The sequence below is a fragment of the Thunnus albacares genome, chromosome 23, assembly GCF_914725855.1.
Source record: "Thunnus albacares chromosome 23, fThuAlb1.1, whole genome shotgun sequence".
Classification (NCBI taxonomy): Eukaryota; Metazoa; Chordata; class Actinopteri; order Scombriformes; family Scombridae; genus Thunnus; species Thunnus albacares.
In genome coordinates, this window is record NC_058128.1 from 20,739,286 (window position 1) to 20,765,236 (window position 25,951).

The 25,951-nt window shown below is 40.4% G+C and overlaps 1 protein-coding gene across 13 annotated transcripts in view; it reads right to left on the bottom strand.

Moving 5' to 3' along the window:
- The window catches only part of nav3 (neuron navigator 3), a 420,345-nt gene that overhangs the window by 43,227 nt on the left and 351,167 nt on the right, over window positions 1-25,951 (bottom strand). For 12 of the 13 annotated variants that reach the window (XM_044342743.1, XM_044342742.1, XM_044342741.1 and 9 more), the window contains 2 exons: window positions 17,100-17,507; window positions 15,308-15,427 (listed from right to left, as the gene is read on the bottom strand). In XM_044342743.1, the coding sequence (XP_044198678.1) occupies window positions 15,308-15,427; window positions 17,100-17,507 (528 nt within the window). The remainder of the gene's footprint in view (window positions 1-15,307; window positions 15,428-17,099; window positions 17,508-25,951) is intronic. The other variant, XM_044342739.1, reaches the window with a different exon arrangement.

Below are 25,951 nucleotides of genomic sequence, written 5' to 3' on the forward strand. Positions count from 1 at the left end.
CAGAATATTAGATAATAAATACTAGAAGACTAACTATTGATATAATCCTTGTGTAAAGCAGGCAAGGTAAAAAAAAGTTCCAGACACCACAAAAATAAATCATATCATAAAAGAAAACGGCTGTAAAACAAGTTCAAGTTGCAAATATAAATGATGTATAATGTAGATTATAAATATGATATAGTATAAAATCATATTATTGTTTAGCCTTTGCTTTAAAGGCAGGAGGATCTGACTCCTCATTAATTAAAGGAAGTAGCTTATTCCATTCCATAATTGCACATAATCCATAATTCAATAATCTCCCTTCAAGTATAGGGAGCATCTTGAAACTCCAATCCCAAATGAGAGAAAGCTACAGAAATTGATTTCTAAAAGTCAGATAACTCATCACACAGTGAGGTAATAGTTGAGTCATCAGTACTGATCAACATCACTATAAACCCTGTAGATAGAGAAGGGAAAACCTTTATTATTACTGCGGCTTCAATGCCCCAGCTGCTCCTCTGAAGCTGCTGAATGAACACTAATAGATGACTGTTTTGTCTGTGTGAATGGGAAGCTGGGGACTGCTGAAGAAGAGCACGCTCAGTGGACTTTCCTGGGATAAAGGGTTGACAAAACAAAAAGAAAACAAAAATAAATAGCACTCCTCCTCCTGAGAGCCCGCCTGACTGTAATGGGCTGAATATTTTATATTTCCGCTCCCTGGATCAGCTACGATTGCTCTGACAGAACCGTGGCTAATGAAAGCTCCTCCCCTCAGACCTGCACGCTTTCAGATGCACGTCACCACATCTCCTACAGGGAGGAGGAGGGGGGGGGCGGCATCCTCAAAAATGGCACAGCTGAACTCAATAACCCTTCGGTGAGGGCGGGCGAGTCGGACTTTTGTGTCATAACTTCTTAAATTAACAATGAGCAACAATGTACAGAGAGGAATGCTTGAGAGGATATAGACTTCTCTCCCATGTTTCATAAGCGAGGCAGTGAAATGGGCAGATGGCGCGAAACAAGTCATATTCTCCCCCTAAAATCCATCTGAAAACACACTGTATTCCCCTTGTGGAGATTCTGTTCATTAGACAAACACAACTGCAAAGCCTTGTACTGTAACACCCTACATAGTGCAATGTTTTACCAGTCTGTTTGTAGCAGGATTGGTACGGAATTGTATGCTAACTGGCACTATAAAGGCATGAAAGGTAAATCTCAGTGGCGAAAGTCTGTAAGAAAGACTCTCCTCTTCCTTATCAGCTGCCAACATGCCTTTAGCAAGGCACCCAAAAACCTTGAGCAAAGCCGCTCTGGAGCCGACTGATGTTGTACAGGGCTGCTCTCGGGTGGGAGGATGTGACCCCCAGCACAGGAAAGACTAAAACAAATGAGGATGGATCCATATGTTTTTATTTTGTTGCAGATTCAGTCACAGATCCTTGATTTTTGCCTGCTGCGTTACAACACATAGCTGCACCAATGCATGCATCACTGTGACTCCACTCAACCATGCAAACATTACCTCATGCAATATTCAATACACTAAGTCTTGTTCTTTCAACGGCCCAAGAGGAGGAAATGCTATTAGCCGCATGAACAAAGGATAACGCCGGTGATTACACTATATCATCAAGATTCTGTAAATGAGATTCTGATGATGGGATTTGTAAATATTTGGGGGGAAATACTGTTAAGGGTGTAAAGGTGGGATGTCTACAGATGGGAGAAGGCATCACTTCCTCAGAGGACCTCTTACATAACAAAGGCAAGAAAAATCTCACATGTAATGGCATTGGAAGACGTGCTGTGGGACCAGTTTGGATTCATGAATGATTTCCCTCACACTGAATCGAGGATGCATCTGACATATTGTCTTATGAAACTGATTCAAATAAGTATTTTTTTTCCTTTAACATTCAGGAAAGATATAGCTCTGATCTGACAGAGATTAAAAGTAAAAAGCACCTTGTGATTGAATTCCTATTTCCTCATCGCTTGATCAGCTACACTTTTATTTGAATTTGCCTACAAAAAAATAACTCTTTCTCCAAGCTGGAGTGCAGAGACGGTTTTGCTGCTGCTTGATTGACAGTAAATGGAAGGCTGAATGTGTGGGCTGAGATTGTTTATACAGTATAAACAAATAAGTTTGATTTACAACAAAGATATAACCTCTGAACTAAAAGACACAGTGAGGTCCAATGAAAAGCCCCTCAACACATTCATTGTGTTATATCAATTACGAGACCAAAGAAATAAATGTCACTCTGTTCATACTTAAACATGCAGTTATTTCTTTAGAAGTATTTCTATTGGCTGATTACTGGGCATCACTGGCCCTCCCGTTGCTTGTTTGTGATGGTCCACTTGAGCGCATTCATTTTCAATAGCCCTTAATCACTGATGCAGTCTACAAAGACTTCATTGCACCCACATCATAATAAATAGAGCCACAGATGATCAAAGAGTACAATAAAAATTTTCCAAGACAAAAATCAAAGCTTGTTCAACAGCGTGTGAGTTGGTTTGAATTAAAGCAACAGATAAAACACCTACAATCATTGACAATTTTTTTGTTGTGTGGATGCTTGCTTCAAGTACAATAGTAAATCACCAACTGCACACGCAGCCAGCTCAAGTGTTCAGAGGAGACAACAGCAAAGCCACAACAAAGATGTCCTCTTTCAAACCACCGTAACAACTATCTGTTGCACACAAAACTTTGAAATGCATGAGTATTTCTGAATTTACACTCCCTCCCACACATATATATAGACACACATAGAAAACAGGGCTCTGTATTGTAAATGGAGAGCACTCATCCTCATTTGCCTGTGCCATAATCCGAGTTAATGCCACTGAGCTCCTACAATTACACTTTAGAAAACACCAACACCACAAACTTGACTTTACTCTTCTTCTCCTGCTTTTTAGTCAGCTGCCAACCTGCTGTTAGGCTCACTTTCTCCTTGAAGAAGAAAAGAGTAAAACTATAAGCTGTCCTATCAGAACAAACTAGACAGTGACTCAACTCAAACACACAGCACAAAGGAGCGTCAATCAGCTGTTCAGAGGTTCCAAACAGGAGTTATGTGTGTAGTAGTAGTTTCTAGCTTTTCTGTCAACTCACCTCTAATGGGATGGACGTTGCCTGTCGTGTTGTCACAGAAGTGTTTTTGCTTTGGTCTGTCTGTTTCCCTGCCGCGCCTACTACCACAGGAGGCAAAGCCCCACCTAGCAGAGAAGCTAGAAGCTGTGAGTCGACTGGGAGTCCAGAGAGGAAATGGGAACGAGAGAGAAAGGAGGAAAGGACTACCTCACTCTTTCACTTTCACCCCCTGCTGCTGCTGCTGCTGCTGCTGCTGGCTCCCCCTCCTCTCTCTTCATCTCCCCTCCCCTCCCTATCAGGATGGGCCTGTCAGCCCTTGGAGAGGCAATCAGACATGCCGTCATGAGCGGGTTACCAAGGGTTAATTAAAGGAGGATGACAATGCAGAATCGAGCCAAATCAAGGAGGAAGCTGGATGGGAGCAGTACTCCGACTGTGCCCCGTCTTTGCCGAATGTCTCTGACTGGAAGTGATCTCATGCATAATACGTGAGACGGCTCTGAAAAGTCTGTCCGTACAGCCTCGTGTTGGGACATTATTCATGACTCTCCTCTCTCAAGCACTGAAAGAGCCTAATGGCGGGCAGTTCATCGAGGAGAAAAGGATGATGAGCTTTACTGAGGACTAAATTGAGAATCCTCATCAGATCCTAATTTACTGTCACACAAAGCTTCCCAGTATTACATGTTCTTTTGTTGGAGTCCGGTGTCAGAGGACTGTACACGCCACCTGGATATCCAGAGATCTCTTTCCAGAGACGCCAAAGATAAATCAAACAGTGTAAGCCATCCTGCTTCATCCTGCTTGTGTTCACTGCTAACACTATTATATCTATTACAATCAAACTTTTGTCTCTGATGCTGGTAATGTAAAATAAAATATATAATAATATTTTTTTTCCCTCGGAATAGAGCTACTGTATATTAAAAGGTTTACATGAACTGGATACAAGTTCTGTGTAATAAGACAGGGTGATAGGGAAAAGCAAAGCAGGCATTTGTACACATGAAAAAGCCTTGGATTCTTATTTCAAGATGTTGTGTCACAGGAAGAGAAATGTTGGCAAAAAAAACTACGAATCGGACTCGTCATTGACTGTGGAATTCAATTCAGCCCGGCACAATTCAATTAAAGAAAGGAACAGAGTGACCTTGGAGGGACGGCCTGGAAATGTATCTGTTGCCAAGCAGTGACAGACAGCAGGACGTCAGCGCTGCCTGGCAGGGCTGGTAAAGACGTCTCGGCTTCCTACTGCAGTGCAGTTAAAGATGACAACAAAATCTTTAGCCGCTCAGCAGCGAAGGGGTTTCCAGCAGGCTAATACAAGCCGGCAGGGGTTTGTTCAAGTCTATGGCAAAGTGCTGGCAAATGTGCAAACAAACAGCCCACATAAGTGCTCGCAGCCCACCGCCAGCCCAACCACCAACCTCCCTCCTCCTCCTCTGGCCTGGAAGGAGGTACACTGACTAAACCATATTCTCAACCTCAAGACAAATACCTTGTACTAAGAGGGGGTTGATCAGGATTTCTTTATTTTCTTCAGAAGTAAGGAACAAACACTACAATGAAGTCTTATCTATAAAGTCCAAATACCAGAAAACATGAATAGGACATAAGCTTGAAAGATTCGTTGAACAATCGATTAGTTGAAAGATCTAAAGAAGAGTCTGTAAGAATTTTTATTAATAGTTTAAGTCATTTATAAAGCTAAATGCCAAAAATTCAGTGTTTTCAATGTCTAAAATGTGTATATTTGTTAATATTCTTACTCTTGTGTGATAGTAAATTGAATATCTTTGGGTTTTGGACTGATGGTCGGACAAAACAAGCCATTTGAACACGTCATCTTGGGGTCAGGGAAAATGTGATCAGCATGTGATCAACCCTGGCATGGGGGTGGGGAGTTGGAGGGGACGGGTGAGTTAGCGGGCGTCAGTGGGTCACTTGGCCATTTGCCTTTGCTTTGTGCGGCAGATGACTTGGCAAACTGTTCACCACCAAACCTTGCATCATCTACTGCTCTGGCACAGGAGAGACCTAAATCCTTTATCTTTCTAGGATTATGGCATTACTACTTGATGGACAGTGGCAGCACAGTGGCAGATCTCCAAAGCCCCTCAGCCAAGGTTTGAATCCGACCACCAGTGATCTTGGCGTGTGTCCAGAGTCGATGATGAGCAACCAACATCCGACTGTATCTCTATGGGAGACTGACTTAACAGGTTTGCTACAATTGACTACTGTATGTCTGTCCTGACACTAGAAACTTTACAGCTAAATCAGAGAGTTGTCTAGTACAATAAAGACTCAAATGAAGCTAAATCGTATTAACAAATGTCTTTATGGAGCAACAAATACTGTCAATGCTTTTAGAAACACTGCACTGTACAGACATTGCAAAGTCCTGGATTATATTAATGTTTTGTTTGGGTCATTACTGATCAAAAAGAGGAACATAAACATTGATAAGTTCCTTATAGCTTCATAAAATGCTGTAATTATACCACAACACTCGTCATTTAACAAGATTACATTTTCATAATCCACAACAGAGTTGGGCTCCATGGCAGTTAAGTGAATTAGTAACGATAGGAGCTTTGTCGATTATTATCTTCACAAACTCATTAGGCCTGTCAGATGATGAATGGAGTCATATCCTCAGAAATCTTCACCCAAATGAATTGATGAGGCTGTAGCAGGAGCCCTTTGGTTCATTTATCCTAAAAATCTATCCTACATCAGAACCATATGACTACTCCGGTGTCTCAGTCCATCAGGAGTACTACAAACAAATCTTTTTTATTTCATATTTCTAAACAGAATGATAACGAGCTGCACTATAAGCCTTAAATGACAGGAAGACTACTAACAACCCACTCTCTTACCCAATGCAGGCACTAGATGCCCTTAAAATGATAAGAGCTAAATGTGATGCTTTGATTCCAAGGTTGTTTTTTCTTTTTATCACAATCTGCTGCCAACTGAATAACAAAGAAGACGATTCTCCCTGCAGTGATTCTGAACTTTAATAAAAACAAGCAGACAATTCAATCTTTTAAATGAATCCCTGATCATAGTAAACTCTCAAGGGCACAAGCTCTGCATCAACAATCAAATCTTTCTCCTCTGTAAACACTCGGCCTTTTAACTAGACAAACTTATTCGATTAAAAGTTTTAAATCACCGGAGCTTTAAGACTGGAGATATATTGGAATCATTGCTGCTAATGGAGGGAATCACTCTCTTTCTAATACAGCACTACATCACTGCACAGTTAATATCCATAGGTCACCTTCCTGTTCTCTTACATCACGTTACTTGTAATGTAGCTTTGTGGTACAACACGGACATTTAGCTATTTCATGTTTTATTTATGGAGAACAGTTCATCTTGAGTGCATTTACATTTGGATTATAAACCTTATAAGGAGACCCAAATATAATCCTTATACTCATAATGCCAGGTAGAATGTCTTTGAATGCCATACTAGTGTGAGTCACCAACATGCCATCTCTGTTTCCCTTTAGAAAAATATATTACCGAGAATAAATCTGACTACTATATGGTCTGGACAATACACATTAATTCACATGGGGTGTCACATTCTTCACGTATAACCTCTTTAGCACATGCATTATGCACTGGGGAGGGATGATAAATATCTTATTAGCATCTTATGTCATCTATATGTCACTTTAAGGTGACTCATCATTAATGCATCACTGTTTCCCATACATCACGTGCAGTCAGACCTGAGACCTTTGAATGGGAAATTCGCATAAACGGAGGGGACAATGTATATTTTTCAAAGATTTTGATGCCTAAAATTTGTGTCACATTTCTATCATGGAGAAGTTAGCTTCTGAGAGATTTCTTATTAATGTGATATTTCCACTATTCTTTAAAAAGCTGGAAAAAAAAGTTGGAACTGATATTTAATATGCTAACAGTTGGCTATAGAAAGTTAACTCCCATACAAAGAAAAGAGGGCAGGTATGGACACTGAGATGACCCGTGTGAGCTGATCTAGAGCTTGACCATATGGGACTTGTCATCAATCAGAGAGACAGACAGGCAGGTCTGACCTCACCCAGCACTATCCCTTCAGCCTCACCCCTGAGTCCAACATGATGAGTCCAGGTGGATAAATCACCTATGAGAGTTGAGGGCATCTCCAGTGTGTGTCTGCTGCCATCAGCGTGTGTGTTTCTGTTTTATGTGGTCATACCTTGCCAGAGGATGACCCTGTCTGCACATGAATGTCTTTAATCAAGTTGAATCTCTTCTATATTTTAATAACTTGTGAATTATTATTCATAGCAGTGGCTGCTGCTGGTTCTTCATAATTCACAAAGTGGTTTTTAATGGTGTTCTCTTCTATAGGGTTTCTATATTTTTAAAATTAAGTTTCATATATGAAGTGGAAAATCTTTGTTAGTGTAACAAAAAACTGCATTTTCAACTGCATGAAAGTCAATGAGGACATGTTACATAAAAGACATGTTGCTCAGAAGAAACCAATTTGTAATTCTTAAGGCTGCTAGGGGGATTTGCCATTTGAATGTAAACACATGTTGTTTTGGGGCATTCGCTGAAATGACTGATGCTGTTGTTTTTTTGTAGGGGGACAGTCTCCACTCACAACAAAATATAGAGGGTATAGAACTATATCAGATGTACTGTCTTGTGAATCTTGTAAATGCTATGTGTAGCTTTGGTGCAACAATGGTATTAAATTGGATTTATATTGTGAAATTTAAAAGTTCTACATACTACATTGGAACATAAAGTAGTTCTTTACTTGTTATTCCTTGTGTTATTACATCCTTCCCTCATGGCTTACATTGTAAAATAAAGTAAAGTAGTGTCATTGTTTGCAGTATTTGTGCTAATGTCTCAAAATTAAAGTGGTAACAATCTTCCACAGAGACACTGATGGCAATGCTGTCTTTCACCTCTCAGTCTGAGCGGATGAATAACCTGTCCCTGACTGAAAGAGCTGTGCTTCACAGTCACAGAGGCATATGGCCAAAATATCATGCTGAGAGCTGCTTCAGGCAGGCTCAGTGCAGGAAAAGGGACTGTAACAGAATACACTTACTGCACTCAGTCAACACAGAAAGTCAGACCTTATCCACTAAGAGTGATGTAAATATACAGCTATTAAAAAGACCAATATACTAGACATCCTGATATCTATGCAGTATGCCAAGTTTTGGTTGACAGTGGAAATTGAGGTTTTTTTGGACTCAAAATCTCACATTCAGTAAAATGAAGTAGGGCAGGATGTCCGTTCTGTAACTACTTGACTTCACTCATTAATTCAGTGAGTATGGTTATTAATGAGAATACCAAGCTTCCCCTGGAGGAAATTATGACAAATATTCAGATGAATGATAAATAGAGAGTGCAGCATCCAGAATGGAAGACACAGTTAAATCAATGCAAGAGAATAAGAAATGAGGGGAAAACTCGGCTTCCAAATAATGGAAACTTTTCCTTGAGCTTCTCTGAATGAATAGATGGTTAATAAGTGTGTTTGTGTGGGCCACAGTTTTCCTGTTTTTGAGAAAATATACACTATGCAAGAACCTGCACAAGTGAGGACACATATTTGCATGAACACACACACACACAAGAACCAGACACAGCTGGGTACTCAGATCGGCAATAAAACTTCTTCCAATTATCATCACAGTTTGCTAAGTTTAGTCTGTGTGCCTGTGTGCTTTTCATTAAGGTGGAAAGGCTGAAAAAAGACAAACGTCTGAGAAACAGAAAGAGACTGACAAGTGCCAGAAAAATTCAGAAAACTAGAAAGAAGAAATGTTGAAGCACTGCAGTTTCAGGTGTGATGTGAAAGAGGATATTTTCCTCCTAAGTGGCGCCTCCGGCAGAGAGGAACTACACAGGAACTTATATAACGACCGGCGTTGTCATTGATGGCAAAAACCTTCTCCTCCAAATCTTCTCGCTGCTTACGGCAGCACTGATGAGCCATGCAGCCTCCCCACGACTGTCACAGCTCTGCAGAGTGACAGCCGTGATCCTGCTGCTCAGCAACACACATACATACGCAGAAGTCTGCACACACACACACACACTTTAAATATAATACAGGACAAGCGCACAAAAAAGCTCTCTTTTTGTCAAGCATGGACAACACAACACACATTCACACACACAAACATGTCTCCAATCCCCCGAAGCTTACTTTTCAAGCAGCAGAAAGAGAAAAAAAATGCAGAGCCAGCTGCCATGGTCCAGCCTTCAAACAAGAGGGCGATAGAGAGAGAGAGAGAGAGAGAGAGAGACAGTACCACACACACAAGGCACCGGGATGCTAAAAGCGAGGCCCTTTTACTTATTCATCACTCTGCTGAGAACGGGGAGCCTGTTGGTGTCAAAACACTTTCCTTGGGCATCTTTTCTTGACAGTGGAGCCACGAGCATGCGCTCATCTATGTTGCATGACAGAAGAGTATTTTTAGAGCGGGGCTTTTACCCAAGGCTGAATTCACTATTGTTTTCAAATGAACTGATGAGAAGAGGAATCTGAGCTCTTGGTGTTCAGCTGCTCCGGAGTAGATGGTCAGTTCCAGGAAATTCTATTCTTAGCACAAACAAAAAAATCATTTTGATGCTCAGTACTTTTGTATCTTGTCACAAATCACTTTTGGTTTTGTGCACACTGGTGGTGTGTCACAAAGACACTATGTAAACCTGAGTCACCCACGTATCTGATTTCACCAGCAAATGTGCGCAACATCTAACACCACCTATAGTCACATCAAGCACACATATGCGGTTTACTGCAGCAGACATAAGCCCACACTGTTCTCGCTCCAGATGGTCTTAGTCACCTGCTGGCCATGAGTCTCGATCTGATGAGTCATTAAATGAATTTCCTCAGGGGCTCTGTTGGTTTGGGATAAAGCTGCCATGGGAAGCAGCTAGAGGAGTCGTTATGGACGGAGAAAACCATGAAGCATAATGAGCCTCATGGGAGAACAGTTTATGTACACAGACTGACTCCCTCTTTCTGCCTCCCAGGAACTCTCTCTACTACTGCCAGTGTACCGGGAGAACTGGGAAGTAAGTGCTGTGTATTTGCGTAATGCTTGATTGAGGTAAAGCATAAGAAAGTGTCTGCATGTGTGTATCTTCCCATTTATTGTTCATAACTGAGAGAAAATCCAAGTGAAAGAGGGGTAGAGAGGGGAGATAGGAGTGAAAACATTTTAACACTCAGTAATATTCTCTTTACTGATAAAACAACAATGATTATACAGCTGTACTTGGTGAACAAACGTTTTGTTTCAAACTACATTTCATAGTCAGATATCACTAAAAAACAGCTTGAATCCCCTGCTCTGCCTTCATAATTTCACACTTACTGTAGGTACCAGAGCCAAAATAGAAAAGTAGATTTGTTGTCTGAAAAACACAACTACTAAGAGGGTGTTGTAAAGTATGTATCTACAGTGATAGCAATTGCAGATGTTCCTGTTCAGCACAGTTGAGGAAGTCAATACCAATACTTATGTTATACAGTACAATCAAGCATTGTATGTGTAACACAAACACTAACTTCTTCATCCACAGAGATAACCTTAAATCTCAAGTTTAATTAAGGAAAATAGTTTAAGAACATCAACAGTAAAAGTTAGGTTTAGGTTTTAGAGGGAGAGATTTTGTCTTAGCCATTTCTTAGTCACCAGCACATTAGCATGCTAACATGCTCACAATAATGCAAGTATATTGATGCTAAACAGGTGTAATGTTTACCACATTTACCGTGTTGGTTTAGTGTGTCAGCAAGCAAACATTTGCTAATTAGCTCTAAACACAAAGCGCGGCTGAGGCTGATGGGAATGAAAGAATGTCTGCAACAAATTTCACAACAATCCATCCATCAGTGGTTGAGATGTTTCAGTAACAACCAAGAATGTCAACCTCATGGTGGCGCTAAAGAGGAAAAGTCAGGGGATCACCAAAGTCATTAGGAATCTTCTTGTCTGAATCGTCTTGGAACAATGAATGTCTGTACAAAATCTCACAGCGATCCATCAAACAAACACTGAGCTATATGAAACCTTCGACCTGCTGGTGGCACTAGAGGAAAAGTCAGAGGATCACAAAACTTAGAATGTATCTTCTAGAGACCCTGACTATCTGTTGTAAATTTCATGGCAATCCCTCAAATAGTTGTTGAGATATTTCACTCTAAAACACAAATGTCAACCTGCTGTTCATCAAAGTCAGTAGTTCAGTCTGTACTTTACCAACCAATCGACCAACGCTGCCGTCCCAGGAGCCACACTGCTAGGATGGATAAAAATCTCTAACTCTGATAATCCTCAGCTGAATGCAACAAGTTTATTTTCCTTTTCTAGGGATTGGTAAAAGATTGATTGGGGATATTTTCCCTTCAGTCAACTCCTTACTGCTCTATTTCTTGTATCTTCCAAAGGCAGAAAGGTTTCCTGGATAAAGAAATCGAAATGAGGCAGGAATTGAGCAGCCGTGCAAGAAAAAAAAAAAAAAAAAAACTACGTGCCAGTCACTGAGGCATAGAAAATGTGTGAAAATTTATTGTTTCCTACTGTGGTTTGTTTACAGTAACTATAAAGAAATGGGTGATTGTATTTGTTGTTCCTAGAATGCCAGTATGTGCATTGGTGGGGATGAAATGTTCTTCAAAGTCAGGGAACAGATTGTTTGAACTTGAGCCTTATCCGCTACTTATTTCAGTTAAAGCCAGGGGGTTATGAGGAAAAGAAGAAGAATGCTTTGGGGTAGAAGAAGGAACCAATCCTGGAAGGTATATCCTGTACTACAGAGGGAGGTAAAGCCGGGCTAAGGTGTGAAGCCCGGTGAGCAATTGCTTCGGAAATGAATTTCCCCCCTGAGCTTTGTCATATGTCAGCGGGAAGTGACAGCTCAGCTTCTGACAATCACATGTCAGAGGGAGGCTGGGGGAGGCATTAAAGCTATGTGAGTTTTAGTGGGTGTGTCCATGGTTTTGTGAAGGAAAAGGGAAGAAGGAAGGAAGGAAAACAAGGTTACAGAGTTCAGATTCTGATCCTATCAGGAGTCTCTTGCCTGCAGGTTTCTTAAGGGGAAGAAGGCATCAATATTTCCTCATCACCCCTGAGGCCCAAAGCACTAACACAGACTTTAGCTGAGAAAAGCTGCAATTTTCTGGATTTATGTCAAGGCCAGGTGAGAGATACTTTAGGCAAATTATTCAAATGCAGAGATAAAACATATGTAGGGTGATGCTGAGACTTGGCAAATGGAAGAGACAGTTCACAGGGTTCATATATATTTTCATCCTATCAGTGTCTTTGCCTGAGTGTCAAATCTGACAGGCAGATCAGTTTGAGACTGACAGGGGGCAGGTTAATCGCCTATTCTGAACCTCCGGTCAGGTCTAGCATGTTTTGACGCTCGGCCGGTCAGAGATATGATCAGACTCGCCCTCGGCTGACTAGCTTGACTGGCGGTTGTGACGCTTGTGAGACCGAGCACGTAACCCCCAGAAACAGCAGGATCATCTGGACTGTGAAAGAATTGGATTTATCTATAGAAATGTAGCAAACACAAAGACACAGACACAGCAGTACTTCACCCTGTTTATATTCGACTAATGCAACCATGCACATTTAGCACATTTCCATCTCCTTGAATAGAATCCCTAAACCCACTTAAGTCCCAGACATCCACACAACAATCTGAATATCTAGCTGAAATAATGTTGCTTTATATCCGTTTTTTTGTTACTTTAATTTAATTACTTGCTTTCGGGTTGGCTTAGAGTGTCTTTAACATAACTTTACTCATTTAAAGCACTAAAACAAAAGCCAACTGAGTCTTGAGAGCCATATCTGATTGCTTTTCAAGCCTCCCACTCCTCTAAACACTGCCACTCATTAAAATCTTGGCAGAAGACGAAGTTGCGACGCTGGGAAATGTCACAGCATCAGTCGATTCCCAGCAACCTCTCTGAAGGCATGTCATCACAATCTTAGCTTGACAGCTTTAAATCGATAGCACGTCTCTCCTTTTCACCTCGGTTAGTCTCGGATGTCCCTGCAGTACGGGGGTGCCCTGACTATCACCTCTGAAGGACATGAACTTATTTTTTACTTTATGCTAGAGGCTTGCTTTTTGTTTTTGGTTTCATTATTCTTTTATTGGGTAAACAAACATCCATGATAAGCAAGCCAGACATGTTTGGTGCAAAGCAGTTTGCTTCCTATCAGTCGCTGAATGAAAGCTCTCAACCCATGCCATTTTTTCAGCGCTGAATCATTTCCTCTTGGCCATATCTTCATATACCCTCGGCTTGTATCTTGAAGTAAAAAAAATCCCATTTCTTCTCCTAATACCATGTAAATAAAGTCTCTGGTACTGACCCCTGTTCACCTTAAGATAAGAAGAGGTTTTGTGTAATGTCAGTGCTTTAAAGCTACTTCCAGAGAGCAAATATGAATATAATACACTAATCTATGCAATATGCAGTTTTCACAGGGTGGTAGGCAGACAATATTTTCAAGTGGATAAATGTGGGTTTTTGTAACAATATAAACACAAAACCATGCAGTGTCCGTCACAAAAAACATGTACAGTGATTGATTATTCTTCTACTGTGTTACCGTAGCAAATGTACCGACTCGTTTACATTGATTGCTAAAGCTTCTTCTGCTTGTTTGCATGCTAAGTTGTAAGGTAGGTAGCGGGCAGTTACATCACCTCAACTCATCTGGCTCTAAGAAGATGTGTCTGCAGTTTCTGCTTGGCAAAGTTGATACGCTTTTAACCTTTCTGCCATTCTCACCATAGCGATTCACTTTTCTCACGCACACGCATCACTGGCTGCAAAACACAATCTGGTGGATTTGCCATTGCAAACATCCACCTGGCTGCAGCTGGAAGTGAATGGCAACGAGCAAAGCCACGGAGGCTTATGCTGCTGAACTCACAGCCAAATGCCAATGATGATAAGTGAAATGTAAAATGTCATCTATCTATCCAGTGTGTCTTTGGATTGATCTCAACTTCAATGAGACCTAGGACCTATACCATGGGGCAAGATTAGTGGGTTAGCTAGCTTTTTTGGAGCTTAACTCAGGTTTTCTGGTATCACAAAGCTGGCTCACTTTTAACCAGGATAGATCACCTCAGTAACCTAAGCTGCACGACTATCCTGCTCAACAGCCCGACTACAGACCAATGATATATCTGCAAAAATTGAGACGTCATTCCAACAGGATCTCGATAGGAACAATAGAGCAACAGATATTTTTTATAGGTCTATAGAATAACGCTGCTGTTCCAATCTTTCCATACCAACTCAGAATTTGAAATAGAACTTCTAACAAAAAACAGCAGTAAAGAAATACTTTACCACACTAAATACTGTGCAAAATATAGTGATAACAGCTACACTACATTTGCAGTATATAGAGTTTCTTTCATGCCCAACAGGATTCCTCACAGTGTCGATACTTTGACACTCTTATTTCATCACTGCAGGTCAGAATAACATAACTGAAAATAAAAACTATACTCTCTGTTGTCTTTTATTAGAAAAATAATCCACACAATGTAATTAGCTCCCAGTGAATTATAAATGCAACATTTTGGTCGGGTAGAAACTTTTTCTCTTCTTCTCTCTGCTTTGGCGGCAGAAACTTACATAACTTTTAACTTTTTTTGTGTATCACATATAACAGTTTGTATATCATTAGCTAAAAAGCAAAAATACTCTTTAAGATAATATATTTAATAATAAATCCAATACTTATTTATAGTGTTAGCTTTAACTTTAATATTTGGAGATTATTTCTAGTGTTTCTCCTGCAACTACATTTCACCTCACTGAATATCCCTTTGTGCTGCTGCAATAATCAGATTTCCTTGCAAGATGAATCACTGTTTCATCTTATATCACATTAACTACTCCATTCATGGTTCTGACAGTGTCTTATAATTAACTGTCTGAGCACTTTCTTTTGAACATGCTCAGAGCAGGATAGTGAAACCCAGAGTTAAGTGGGCAAGTTGATAACTAGCTTTGTGTTACCAGTTTTCCAGCTGAACTTGCTTCATGATATAGTCCCCTGAGTGCGGTCCAAATCAAACACACATCAGCAAAACAAGCAGCACCATTTGACTGACGGACTCCATCCTTACCTGTCTATGTCGCCCTGCATCTCTTTGCCTCCTCTCTGAGATATTTCTCGAGAAGAAGCCACGTCTGAGGCTCGGCCTGTGTTCCGTGCATACAGATGGAGGCCGCCGTCTGTAAGGTATCTGTGAGAGAAGAAATCATTAGAGGAAGCAGACATCCCACCTCGGGTTGGCACAAAAATTTGAACTTTTTAAAAATTCATAAACAGCCATAGGTTAAGTAGAAAATAAAGCAGAGAAAGTGCATTGGCTTATTAATGAGCTTTGGTTACAACGTGTATTTGTGAGATGCAGCAGAAGTACGTATGAGCACATTTATGAACATGCAACTGTATATTCGAATGCACGATTAAGTAAATGTTCACACTCTGTAAATCTGTGGATGTGCATGTGGCAGTGAATAATTGGTTAGGATTCGAGGCTACTGCCAGATAGCTATCAGACACGGCTGATAGGACATAGGGATCATTAGTGTTGAGCTAATTAGGCTAATAATTCAGCTAATCACCTTTCCCTCCTGACGTGTTGTTACATTTTCTGATCAGACACGTCTTTAATCCTACGCGTGTTTTACTCCATCACTCCTCGCTTAACTTCCCTCACAGTTTTCCCTGCCCCCGAATGCTTTTAGGGAAATCTTAAGTGCACGGATGCCGAGTGGGAGTGTGTGTTCGTGTGGGTGCATGTGTGGAATGTGAACTGCTTTTCTAAAACACCTCCCGCTTGCTCAAGGCGTTTATTTCTATAGAGTGAATGAAGGTCGGAAGCCCAGACACACATGTTGCTGTGCTGTATTGTGGAAGACACTGACTTATTTTTTCTCATTCAAGCAATCTGTCAGTGTATCGAGTGCCCACAGAAATGTATTATTTGAGCCTTCCCTTTCAATGCATGACAAACCTTTGATAGCCTTGGTGGATGTCTGCAGGCTGTTTATATTAATCCACTCAGAGAGATTGGTGAGGCCTTGGTGACTGTATGAATACACAGCTAACTGTGAATTTCAGTGATTTTTGGACTACTATGCACAGTGACATTGAATGTGTCACTTGTATTCATAATCATACAAAAAAGAAATGGCCTTCGAAGCAGATTGTAGTATGAATGATGTAGAGAGTGAATCTACTGTATCTTAAAGCTGGTATATACTACAGCAAAGCATATTGACCTCACAAAATGTCATGAACATGAGCGTGTTTTAATATAAATATACAATAAGTTATGTGTTTAATGCATTAAAAGGCGAAGACACTCAAGGATTATGATTATTAAGTCATAACTAGAAACATTGACTTGTATTACATTATAGCACAATAACAGTATCATGAGCAAATACTTACCCAAACTTCAACCAAACCAAATTGTTTGCAAAATGTTTTCAGTCATATAAATCTAATTTTAAAAAAAGGGTTCACATGATATGTGAATTGGTAGGTTCATTTCGAGTTCATGGCTATTTGACTCAAATATCAACAAGAGACTCCACCACCAAACTGAAAAACATATGTATGAAACCTGCTATAACTCCCAAATTGATTGATGTTTTAATAATTTAATTTCTACAGTGCACAATGAGCTTACATGTTTGCTACAATGTTGTTAAATGTCTGTTTAAATCAGTTAACATGAGGTAAAACTGACTATATTTTCAGGTACAATCAATTGAGAAACACACAAAATGCTCAAAAGTCAAACTCTTATTATGGTCAAAACATTATTGATTGGGCCTTTAAAGCAGGAAATTAGAATTAGTCAGTGTGTTAGAAGAAGCTAACATGCTTGGCGCTAGTCATACCCGCTGGTGATCTCATCCATCCGGCCGTTCTTTCCTAGGATGTCCCCATCACTCATGTACCCTGCCACCTCCATCTGCTTCCCTCCTTCCAGCCCTCCTCCTCCCTTCTCCCCCTGCTCCGCCCCCCTCGCCCCTGCTGCTGCTCCTCGCCTCAGGGGGGCGCTGTACACAAACCTGGAGGGGTCCGAGTGCCCACTGTAGCGGCCTGTGGTGGTGCCAGCGCCTGTCGTGCTCGCCCTGGGCGCAGCATAGCTGCTGGGCATTGAGGGGGCGTCGCCTGCCTGGAGACGTGGGGTTTGGGATTGGCCCAGACGCCAGGCCATGGGGGAGGAGCGTGCGGTGAGGGCTGGGAGACTCCGCCCGTTGACCTCAGTGGTTACCGTGGTATCAAAGGTTGTCTCTAGTGTACTGTGGAGACAGAGGAGTAGAGAGAGAGATGTATGGAAATTTATTCTGGCTTTCAACATGATACAGCAAAAACTCACTAAGCTTGGTATTTGTCAAACATTTGCTCAACATTCTTTAAGGCTCACTAAAGAGGGTCTTTGCAAAAGTGCCTCAAATGGACTGAAACCACCAGTCCAAGACATTGTAGCTATCATATCAAGAGCACTCTTGTGCGAAGGGCAAATCATTCAGGTGAAAAGATCAGTCATACAGAGCTGTCTACATCAGTTGAGTGTCACTTCCTTCAAATCACATGCTGCTTCTTCTTCTAACATTGTGTATGTGTGTGTTTGTGTGTGTGTGTGTGTGTCTGTGTGTGTGTGTGTTTGTGTGCTGGTGAGTGTGTGACCTTCCTAAAGTGCTGTTTCTTCCAGTGTGTTAACTTAAAGGGGGAAGAGAGAAGCGAGTGTCTCACATGAGAACATATGTCAGACCATCACAGTACATCACATTGGAGGAAGACATCTATGTTTCCATCCAACTATCAAGTAAATTTTACAAAACACTTTTGAAATGTCACAAAAAGTAAAATCTGGATTAGGTGCATTTGCATCAGCAGAGTAAATAACCCCCCTGAACAGCAGAACCCAAAGTTGTCAATGCATTTTTGAAAAACAGTTGGCAAGTGTTGTTGTTCTTTATGGAGTTATACAAGAACAAAAACTATGAAATAATGCAAAACAATGGTCACACAAGGACAATGGACATTACAGTATATCACATTAAAGGACCAGTGTGTAGGATTTAGTGGCATCTAGTGGTGACGTTGCAGATTGCAACCAAATGAATACACCTCCCCTCACCCTCACCCTCACCGTTCAAGCGTGTAGGAGAACCTATGGTGGCTGTTAAACTTGTGAAAAAAACGTGAAAGGCCCTCTCTAGAGCCAGTGTTTGGTTTGTCTGTTCTGGGCTACTGTAGAAACACGGCGGTGCAACATGACAGGCTCGGTGGAAGAGGACCTGCTCCCTATGTAGATTTAAAGGGCTCATTCTAAGTAATGAAAACACAATGATTCTTATTTTCAGGTGATTATACGCTAATTAAAACATACTTATGAATATTATATTCCATTTCTGCCAAGTCTGCTCTGTTAGATGCCACTAAATTCTACATACTGGTCCTTCAGTACCACGTTCTACTACAGAATATTCTCTCAGGGAAATTATACAAAGCCTACATAATGACACACAAGTTGTAGCCTTTGTTAAAAAGCTTGGAAGCTTTATAGAGACACTGAGGAATCTTAATTGACTTGTGTCATTTTTGTCATTTTTTTGTCATTTTAGTTGAAAATGCATCTAAAGAGAGAAAGAGATCTTGTGGAAGACATAAAAGAGAAAGAAAAAGAGGCAGTGTAAACAAAAGCAGCCAAGACAAGGAATGAAACCTGATGGATGGAGACAAAAAGAACTGACTCACTATCCTGACTATCCTCTATTAGCCCTGCAACAGCTACTGCTGTCAATTTTTCCCTTAATGCTGTAGAGGGCTTTGAATATGTCAACTGCAACACACTACTTTTATCTTTCAATGAATGCCTTGCAGGGACATTTTTTGAAACAAAAGGGATCAAAACCCAAATTGACTGTGACAACGACATAATAAAGATGCAGCAGGTGAGATAAAGACAACATCTGTAGACTGTGAACACAAATATAACATACTCATGGCCACTCACACACCAAGCCCTGCAACATGATGCGTCTGGACACGTAAAGCCAAGCATGGCAGCAGTGGTACCTAGCTTGAGCTCTCTCTGCTGGGAAAAACAGTGCACTGCATTCACATAGTGAGGCAAAGAAGAAACCTGACATTAAACCAGGCAAGCTGCTCTGCTTTGTGTTTTTAAGGATAAGTTGCTAATATACATACATTCTAGCCACAAATATCCCTGTGTAAACACGTGTGTTGTATTATATCTATTACCATAGAAACAGGACTCACACATGTAGCAAAAACCAACAGTGGAAACAGGATTAAGCTTTACATGTATGTCATATTTGATTTTCAAAATATCAGGATATGATGTTTGTACGCTCATACATAAAAATGTATCATTATCAGTATATGTACTGTATATAAGAATTCTTTACATGTTTGCTGCACAAATGCTGCAGTGTTGTTTTACCTTTGCTGAATTCTATTTAGATTAAAAAGATTATAATTTTAAGCAGAAAAAATGACTGTAGCAGAAGATGCAGTTGAGGTGAGGACAGCAGCTGGATAGGTGGGATGAGATACCTATTTGGATGCCTACCTCTGTGTGTGAGCCTTCATTAGGTGACAGAAGCAATGACATCTTAAAGCAATGTCTCACACATAGCAGTGAGAGAGGTGTGAGAACATCCTTGTGAGTGTGTGTGTGTGTGTGCTTGGTGAGAAAAGGCAGGGAAGACTGCACCCCTGTGATGCCAAGTGCCAAAATGAGAAGGGCAGCGATGCCAGCCATATTCACAACGCATCTCTATCAACACCTCTCCTGAGATCAACACACACACACACACAAGAGAAATGACACACGCAATGCCAAATGAAAAAAAGAAAAAAGAAACAACTGCTTATCTGACAAGAGATCACAGCCGAATATGGATAAACAGAAATCAATTTGCCACAGTATAGAAATCAAAATCATTTAAACATTCGTACACAATGTAGCTTGCTAAATCAGCTTATCTTTATCTCCATGCAGCAGAGAGGAAAAAGGAGAGAGACTGATAAACCGAGTGAGGCTGTACAGCGTGTGTGTGTAGGTGTTGAGATAAAGGGGCGTGGAATCGAAGAATATGGCTGAGCAGCAAACAGAGGAAAGATGACGTGATATTTTTTTAAAAACCTAACCTACCACATGCAGACATACAATATATGTTAAGTTATTATATTACATTCTCTTTTTTTTTCCACTTTATTGTCAATAGGTCACACCTCATCTTTCACATGTCAAGTGGCACAAAATCAATACACTCTAAAATGTATGATAGGCTACAGAGAGAATTTTTAAAAATATATATATCGCATTTTTAATGTCAACATATTGTTGCTGACATTTCAGATACTGAATAATTATTATCAAGGACCAGAAGTCTCTAACTATAACCAGCAGTACTCTGTATGTTGTTTTTTAAAATTAAAACCACATTTCCCATAAACCCCGTTTGTTTTAAGGAGGATCTTTGCTTCCTCAGTTTAAAATGGATGAAATTCAAGTACAAAAAGAGACACTTTAAACCAATAACATAATGTTACTGAGGATATGTGAAATCAAAAACCAACTTGGAGCTAATTTCAGAGGTGATTGATCAAGTAGATGCCTCCAAAGGTGTCAATATCCAGATATTTTTTAACCTCTGTGAACTTGGTGACACTTTCATCTGGGTATGTAAGATTATAAAATAAAATAAGCACACGGTATATGACTTTTCCAACAGTTCTTCAACCTCAACATTTTAAAAAGTTTTGGTGTTTTAAGTGCTACAAGCATCCTGTTGTTTGGCCATGAGATAATCCAGTGGGACATGACAACTAAATCTTTTTGGACATATGTTCATCTAAAGCTTGGAGGTGAAGAGAAAGCTGGCTAGAAATCAAACGATGAAAAAAAGGACAGACGTGGAGGCCATCACTGTCGTCATTGTGTTGTGTTTTGAAACAATTTTTTGTTCATCACTTCAACAGTATTCAACTCTCTGTCTGCTATTCAATGTCTGGAATAAAACTGAGCTACATCCAAAATAAATCCTAATACAAGGAGATTATTTTATGTTTAGCCAAGAGCTCAGTGGGAGAAGAATTCCATGCTGACAGCAGGGAACTGCTTATTGCTGAGTAATGCTAGATATAAATACACTGTAACTTTCTCTTACTGCTGAGAGTTTAACAGTTAAACATCTCTTTCTTATGGAGGTTAATTCACTGATCTTGGTAAAAATGTAATTGTGCAGAATCTCCTCAAAGGCACTCCACAAATGTCATGTTTAGTATTAGCCACATTTTTTTTTTTAAATAAAAGCTGTTCCATCCAATTTGGAGTCATATAGTCAAGTTTCTAATATACACGCAATAGCAGCAATTGGGATTCTCTGTAAGCTTGCAAGAAAATTTAAAGTGGAGATCAAATCTACCCTGTGAAGGAAAACAGTGGAATCAGTCATTGTGAGTCAAAGGCCACAACAGGAGCAAAACATTTTAAGCCTCCAGTCTACTTTTGGATTAATAATTATTTTAGTTTTTATGCCAGGGTCGAGTTTTCTTTTTAATTTTCAAGCAGTTATTTGCTGTCTAGAAAGTAATGATCCAAATTAGATCACCACCACCACCTTTGTTGAGATGAATATATATTGCAAGAATATTCTAAGTTTTGGTTTTCCAGTTAAAGGGGTTCAGATGCTCTGAGCACCTGGTGGTTTTCTTCAGACTGAACTAGTGTTGCTCAAGTCACCATCATCCCTTTAAAGGAGCTGGTATGAACTTGATTTGGCTCTGCAACATAAGCTGAAAAACTAAGGCTGTGTCTGAAATGACTCCCATGTTCACTCACTTACAACTCCTCATGTTCTAGACACTCAATACTTAACTCTATAGTGAGCAGTAAATCAATATTTCAGGCTCTTATGAATCATTTTGCATCATTACTGACAGGTGTGGTGTTGCACAACTGTAATTCTAACATCCATTAAATGTGACATTGGGGCAATGTGGGATTGCTAGCAGAGTTATATACGAAATACTATATAATGGTCTATATTTACTGTCTGCCATTAGGGAGTGATTTCTAACACAGGATTGTATTCTATTGAGTTGCATTAGTTCAAATGTAAAGACTCCAGTTTTTCTTTTGCTGGGCTCAACATCAACACAAACCTTGTACTTACAACAACAGCTTGAAACTAATAAGTATGCAAATTCTTATTGGCCCACATTAGTGGACAGACTTAAACTGGCATATTTGGCATGTTGTAAATCTATCTGTAACTTATCATTTTTTTATTGAAAATTTTTACCTATTCAACCAGCTATGATTTATCAGTTGTAGTCAGTGGTCTAGTTTCATGAGATATATTTATGTAAAAACACTGAAGTTACATTATTAGGATGGTGCCATCACTGGGTATTTCACTACTGAAGATATTCCAACCTCCTTGCAGAACTAGATATCAAACTGATACACTTTGTAACTCAGCAACTCTTGTGTAGTGGGTACACAGTTACTGCTCACTGGCTTTTAAGGACAGAAAATGATGTCATCTAACATTTCCATGTGATGTGCATGTGTGTGTGAATCTGCGTGTATATGCTGTGTGTAGGAGTGAGGTTAGCTTTAGTACTGGCAGATGTTAAACCCTCTTAGGATGCGAGCAATTCAGAGCAATTGCTCACTGTCATCACAGGTCTGATCTTCAATCTGGACCCTGAGAAAGGGGCCCCGCCCCACTGATAACACAACCATCTTTCACACACATGCACACACACACTCCAGTCACTTTCCATCTCCCATTACAGACTGAAAACTCATTTTGCCAAGAAAAGCCTTGTATTACCTTCCTCCAGCTGAATCATGTCATTTCTCTACTCAGTTGGACTGCTCTCAAGAACACTGTCAGGGATTGAAAACTGTCTCTGGCTTTGATTCCTCATTAATGTTAAGTATTTGTAATTTGGGTAGTTCAGGAATTCACTTTTATCGTACTGTTGCAATCATAGCAAATAGCCTGGTATTGGTGTGTCAGCTAAAAGCCTAAAATGCACATTTAACAAGAAAAAGCGTGCTTGCCTCTGAATCCTGGACATGCACTCAAATAGGACCAACGGCTATCTCCTCAATTCCAAAGCAATGAATAATTTAGCCGGCCCCCGTTGTCTCCATACTCCAAGTGTAAACACAAACTAAACAAACCCGACCGGGTGAGGCTATTATGTACCAAATGTCATCTGGCCGTTGCTGAATCCCCAAAGGACTAGACAGGGATCCCTCAGGCCCAAGCAGACGGGTAGACAAGAGGAGGGGAGATTTCCCTTTCCTGGATGCTCTGCCAGGTTTGTCCTTGAAGATCACAGCATTTCTTCACACATGGAGCTGTTTCTTATCCTTTCAAATGCCAATCAATAGCACATGTCATTGACTGGGTTGAACAAAAAAAACAATAGGGGGAAATTAAACGTGTTTTTTGATCAATCCTCATTGTCCCGTGGAGGCCCCAAACACATCTTGATCTCTGATGAATGCTGTGGATGTGACCTGAGCTGCCATGATGGCTGCAGCATCAAAACGGCAAGGTCAGTTCAATGAGAAAGGGAGAAGGTTGCAGGATCTCTGAAACTGTAGCTCAACCCCACAAAATATTTGTAGAAGAGCTTTTTCTAGTGGGTCAATAATTATAGGTAACATTAGCTGTCTGACTTCCAGGCAAGCTGCACCTCTCTGTGGTTGGGTCACATTTTCTATCTGAATTTTCGTGATGTGAAGTCTAGAGCAGGGAAATGGATCAGAGAGCTGCAACACATTACGATGAACACTAATGGTGAGAAGAGCAGATATTCAGTATACTACTTCAGTCAGTAGTATATTTTTTACTCTTAGTATATCTAATGTGGCTGCAGACTGTATGATCACAGGTGTGCTGCCATCAAACCAACCCAGTAAACTTGTTTTTTAGCCCACAGTAATGTGGTTAAATGTAGTTACAACATTTGTGTTCGGGGGTGCACTCAGATTGAGCTAGTTTTCAGTGCAGTTGTAGGACAGATGGGTAAAACATCTGTCTTGAATGTATGCCATAACAGAAGTTGCCAAAATGCATACAGCGGCAATGCCATACACATTTTGTTCACACTTGTTATGTGACAAGTAATGGCATCTAGATGTAACAGCAGGCCCACATTTCACTGAAATCTTGCTGCAGTACCACTGCTCCACCCCTGAGAGGAAATGTTTAATACATTCCTTTTTTTTTTTTTAGCCAGCTGATGAAGCTACTGTATTCTGCTCCACCGGTTTTAAAAGAATAAGCACACCTGTCCAGCATATGAAAAGAAAAAAGCTCTACATGGCTATGTGTGTGTGTGACACGATGATGGAGTTGTGGGGGGATGTGGGGATAAGACGGACAAAGCACAGCAAAGACGGCAAAGAAACAAAAGCCACTCAAAATTGCAAAATAATGAATGTAAAACACCACTCTTTACATAAACTTTAACAACCGTAACTTACTGATCAATTCTATGCTTTAATGCTGGCTTATAACTTTCTTTTAATAAAACTTTGACGAAGAATCGACTTGGATCAAAGCGTCTATTTGAAGAAATTTTGTGGCTTGGAGTAACTGTGCGGGCGCTCCTTTTTTTTATTGATGATATTTTTTTGAATAGCCTTGCACCAACGTGATGTATGTATACTTACATCACTTCAAATTTAACTTTCTCCCTTTAAGACATAGCTCACTACAATTGTAACTGTATGAACAAGCATCTTGAAATGAATGCCTTCTGCTACTTTTATCCATTGTATGGTACACTGAGCCAGATATTTTGAGGCAAATACTTTCACAGGCACATGCTGACGTAATGACTATTGTTTTATTTCATCCGTGACAAGTAGTGTGTTAATCAAAAGAAGACGTTTCCTGTAGTTATGTGTAATAAAGAAGAAATTCTGTTGGCTGTGGCAGTGCTGGTGGATGAAACTTTTACGTTTTGATGTTTCCTGCTGTGCGTCTGAACACCCGGGCGTCAGGGCTGGAGTATGAACATTTATGGAGAGAGAATCCCAAAGTGGGAGCAAGAGAGGAAGACTGAGTGATGAGTATGACAGTCATGTCCAGCCGAGCGTAACAGTGATTAATTACTAAAGGTGCTTCAAAGCTTCATGGTGATTACAGCCATTTCTTATCCAGGAGAGAGATTAGGATGGTCTGGCCAGGCTTTTGTCATGGACAGAATTCTCACTCCAAGGCTGTTGTCACATTCAGAATATTAACATGTAGAGAATATACACACACACTGGCAAACGCTCATGAACTGACTTCATTTTTTCCATTAAACCTAATGGCTAAAAACTGCGTAGTAGTAGCCCATACACTATTTCACAGTGGCTGCTGCCATCTTAGACCGGTGTTTACTGCTTTGCTGTTCCGCTGCTCCGACACACACAAACACACACATGCAGACACGCCGTATATGATGCTAATGTGGAGGTACGACGATGCATTTTCCATGTATTTCATGCTGACTGTCCTTGCGCGTCTGATGAATGTGAATGAGACTTGTGTTCTAATCAAATATACCTCAGACCCCAACCCTGTGAGTCCCATTGGATTAAATGTGGTGGTAAGACAATGCCACTGTATTGATTGTGCCTGGCTGAGACTCCTCTGAGGAAAAAAAAAAAAAAAAGTAGAAAACAAACACA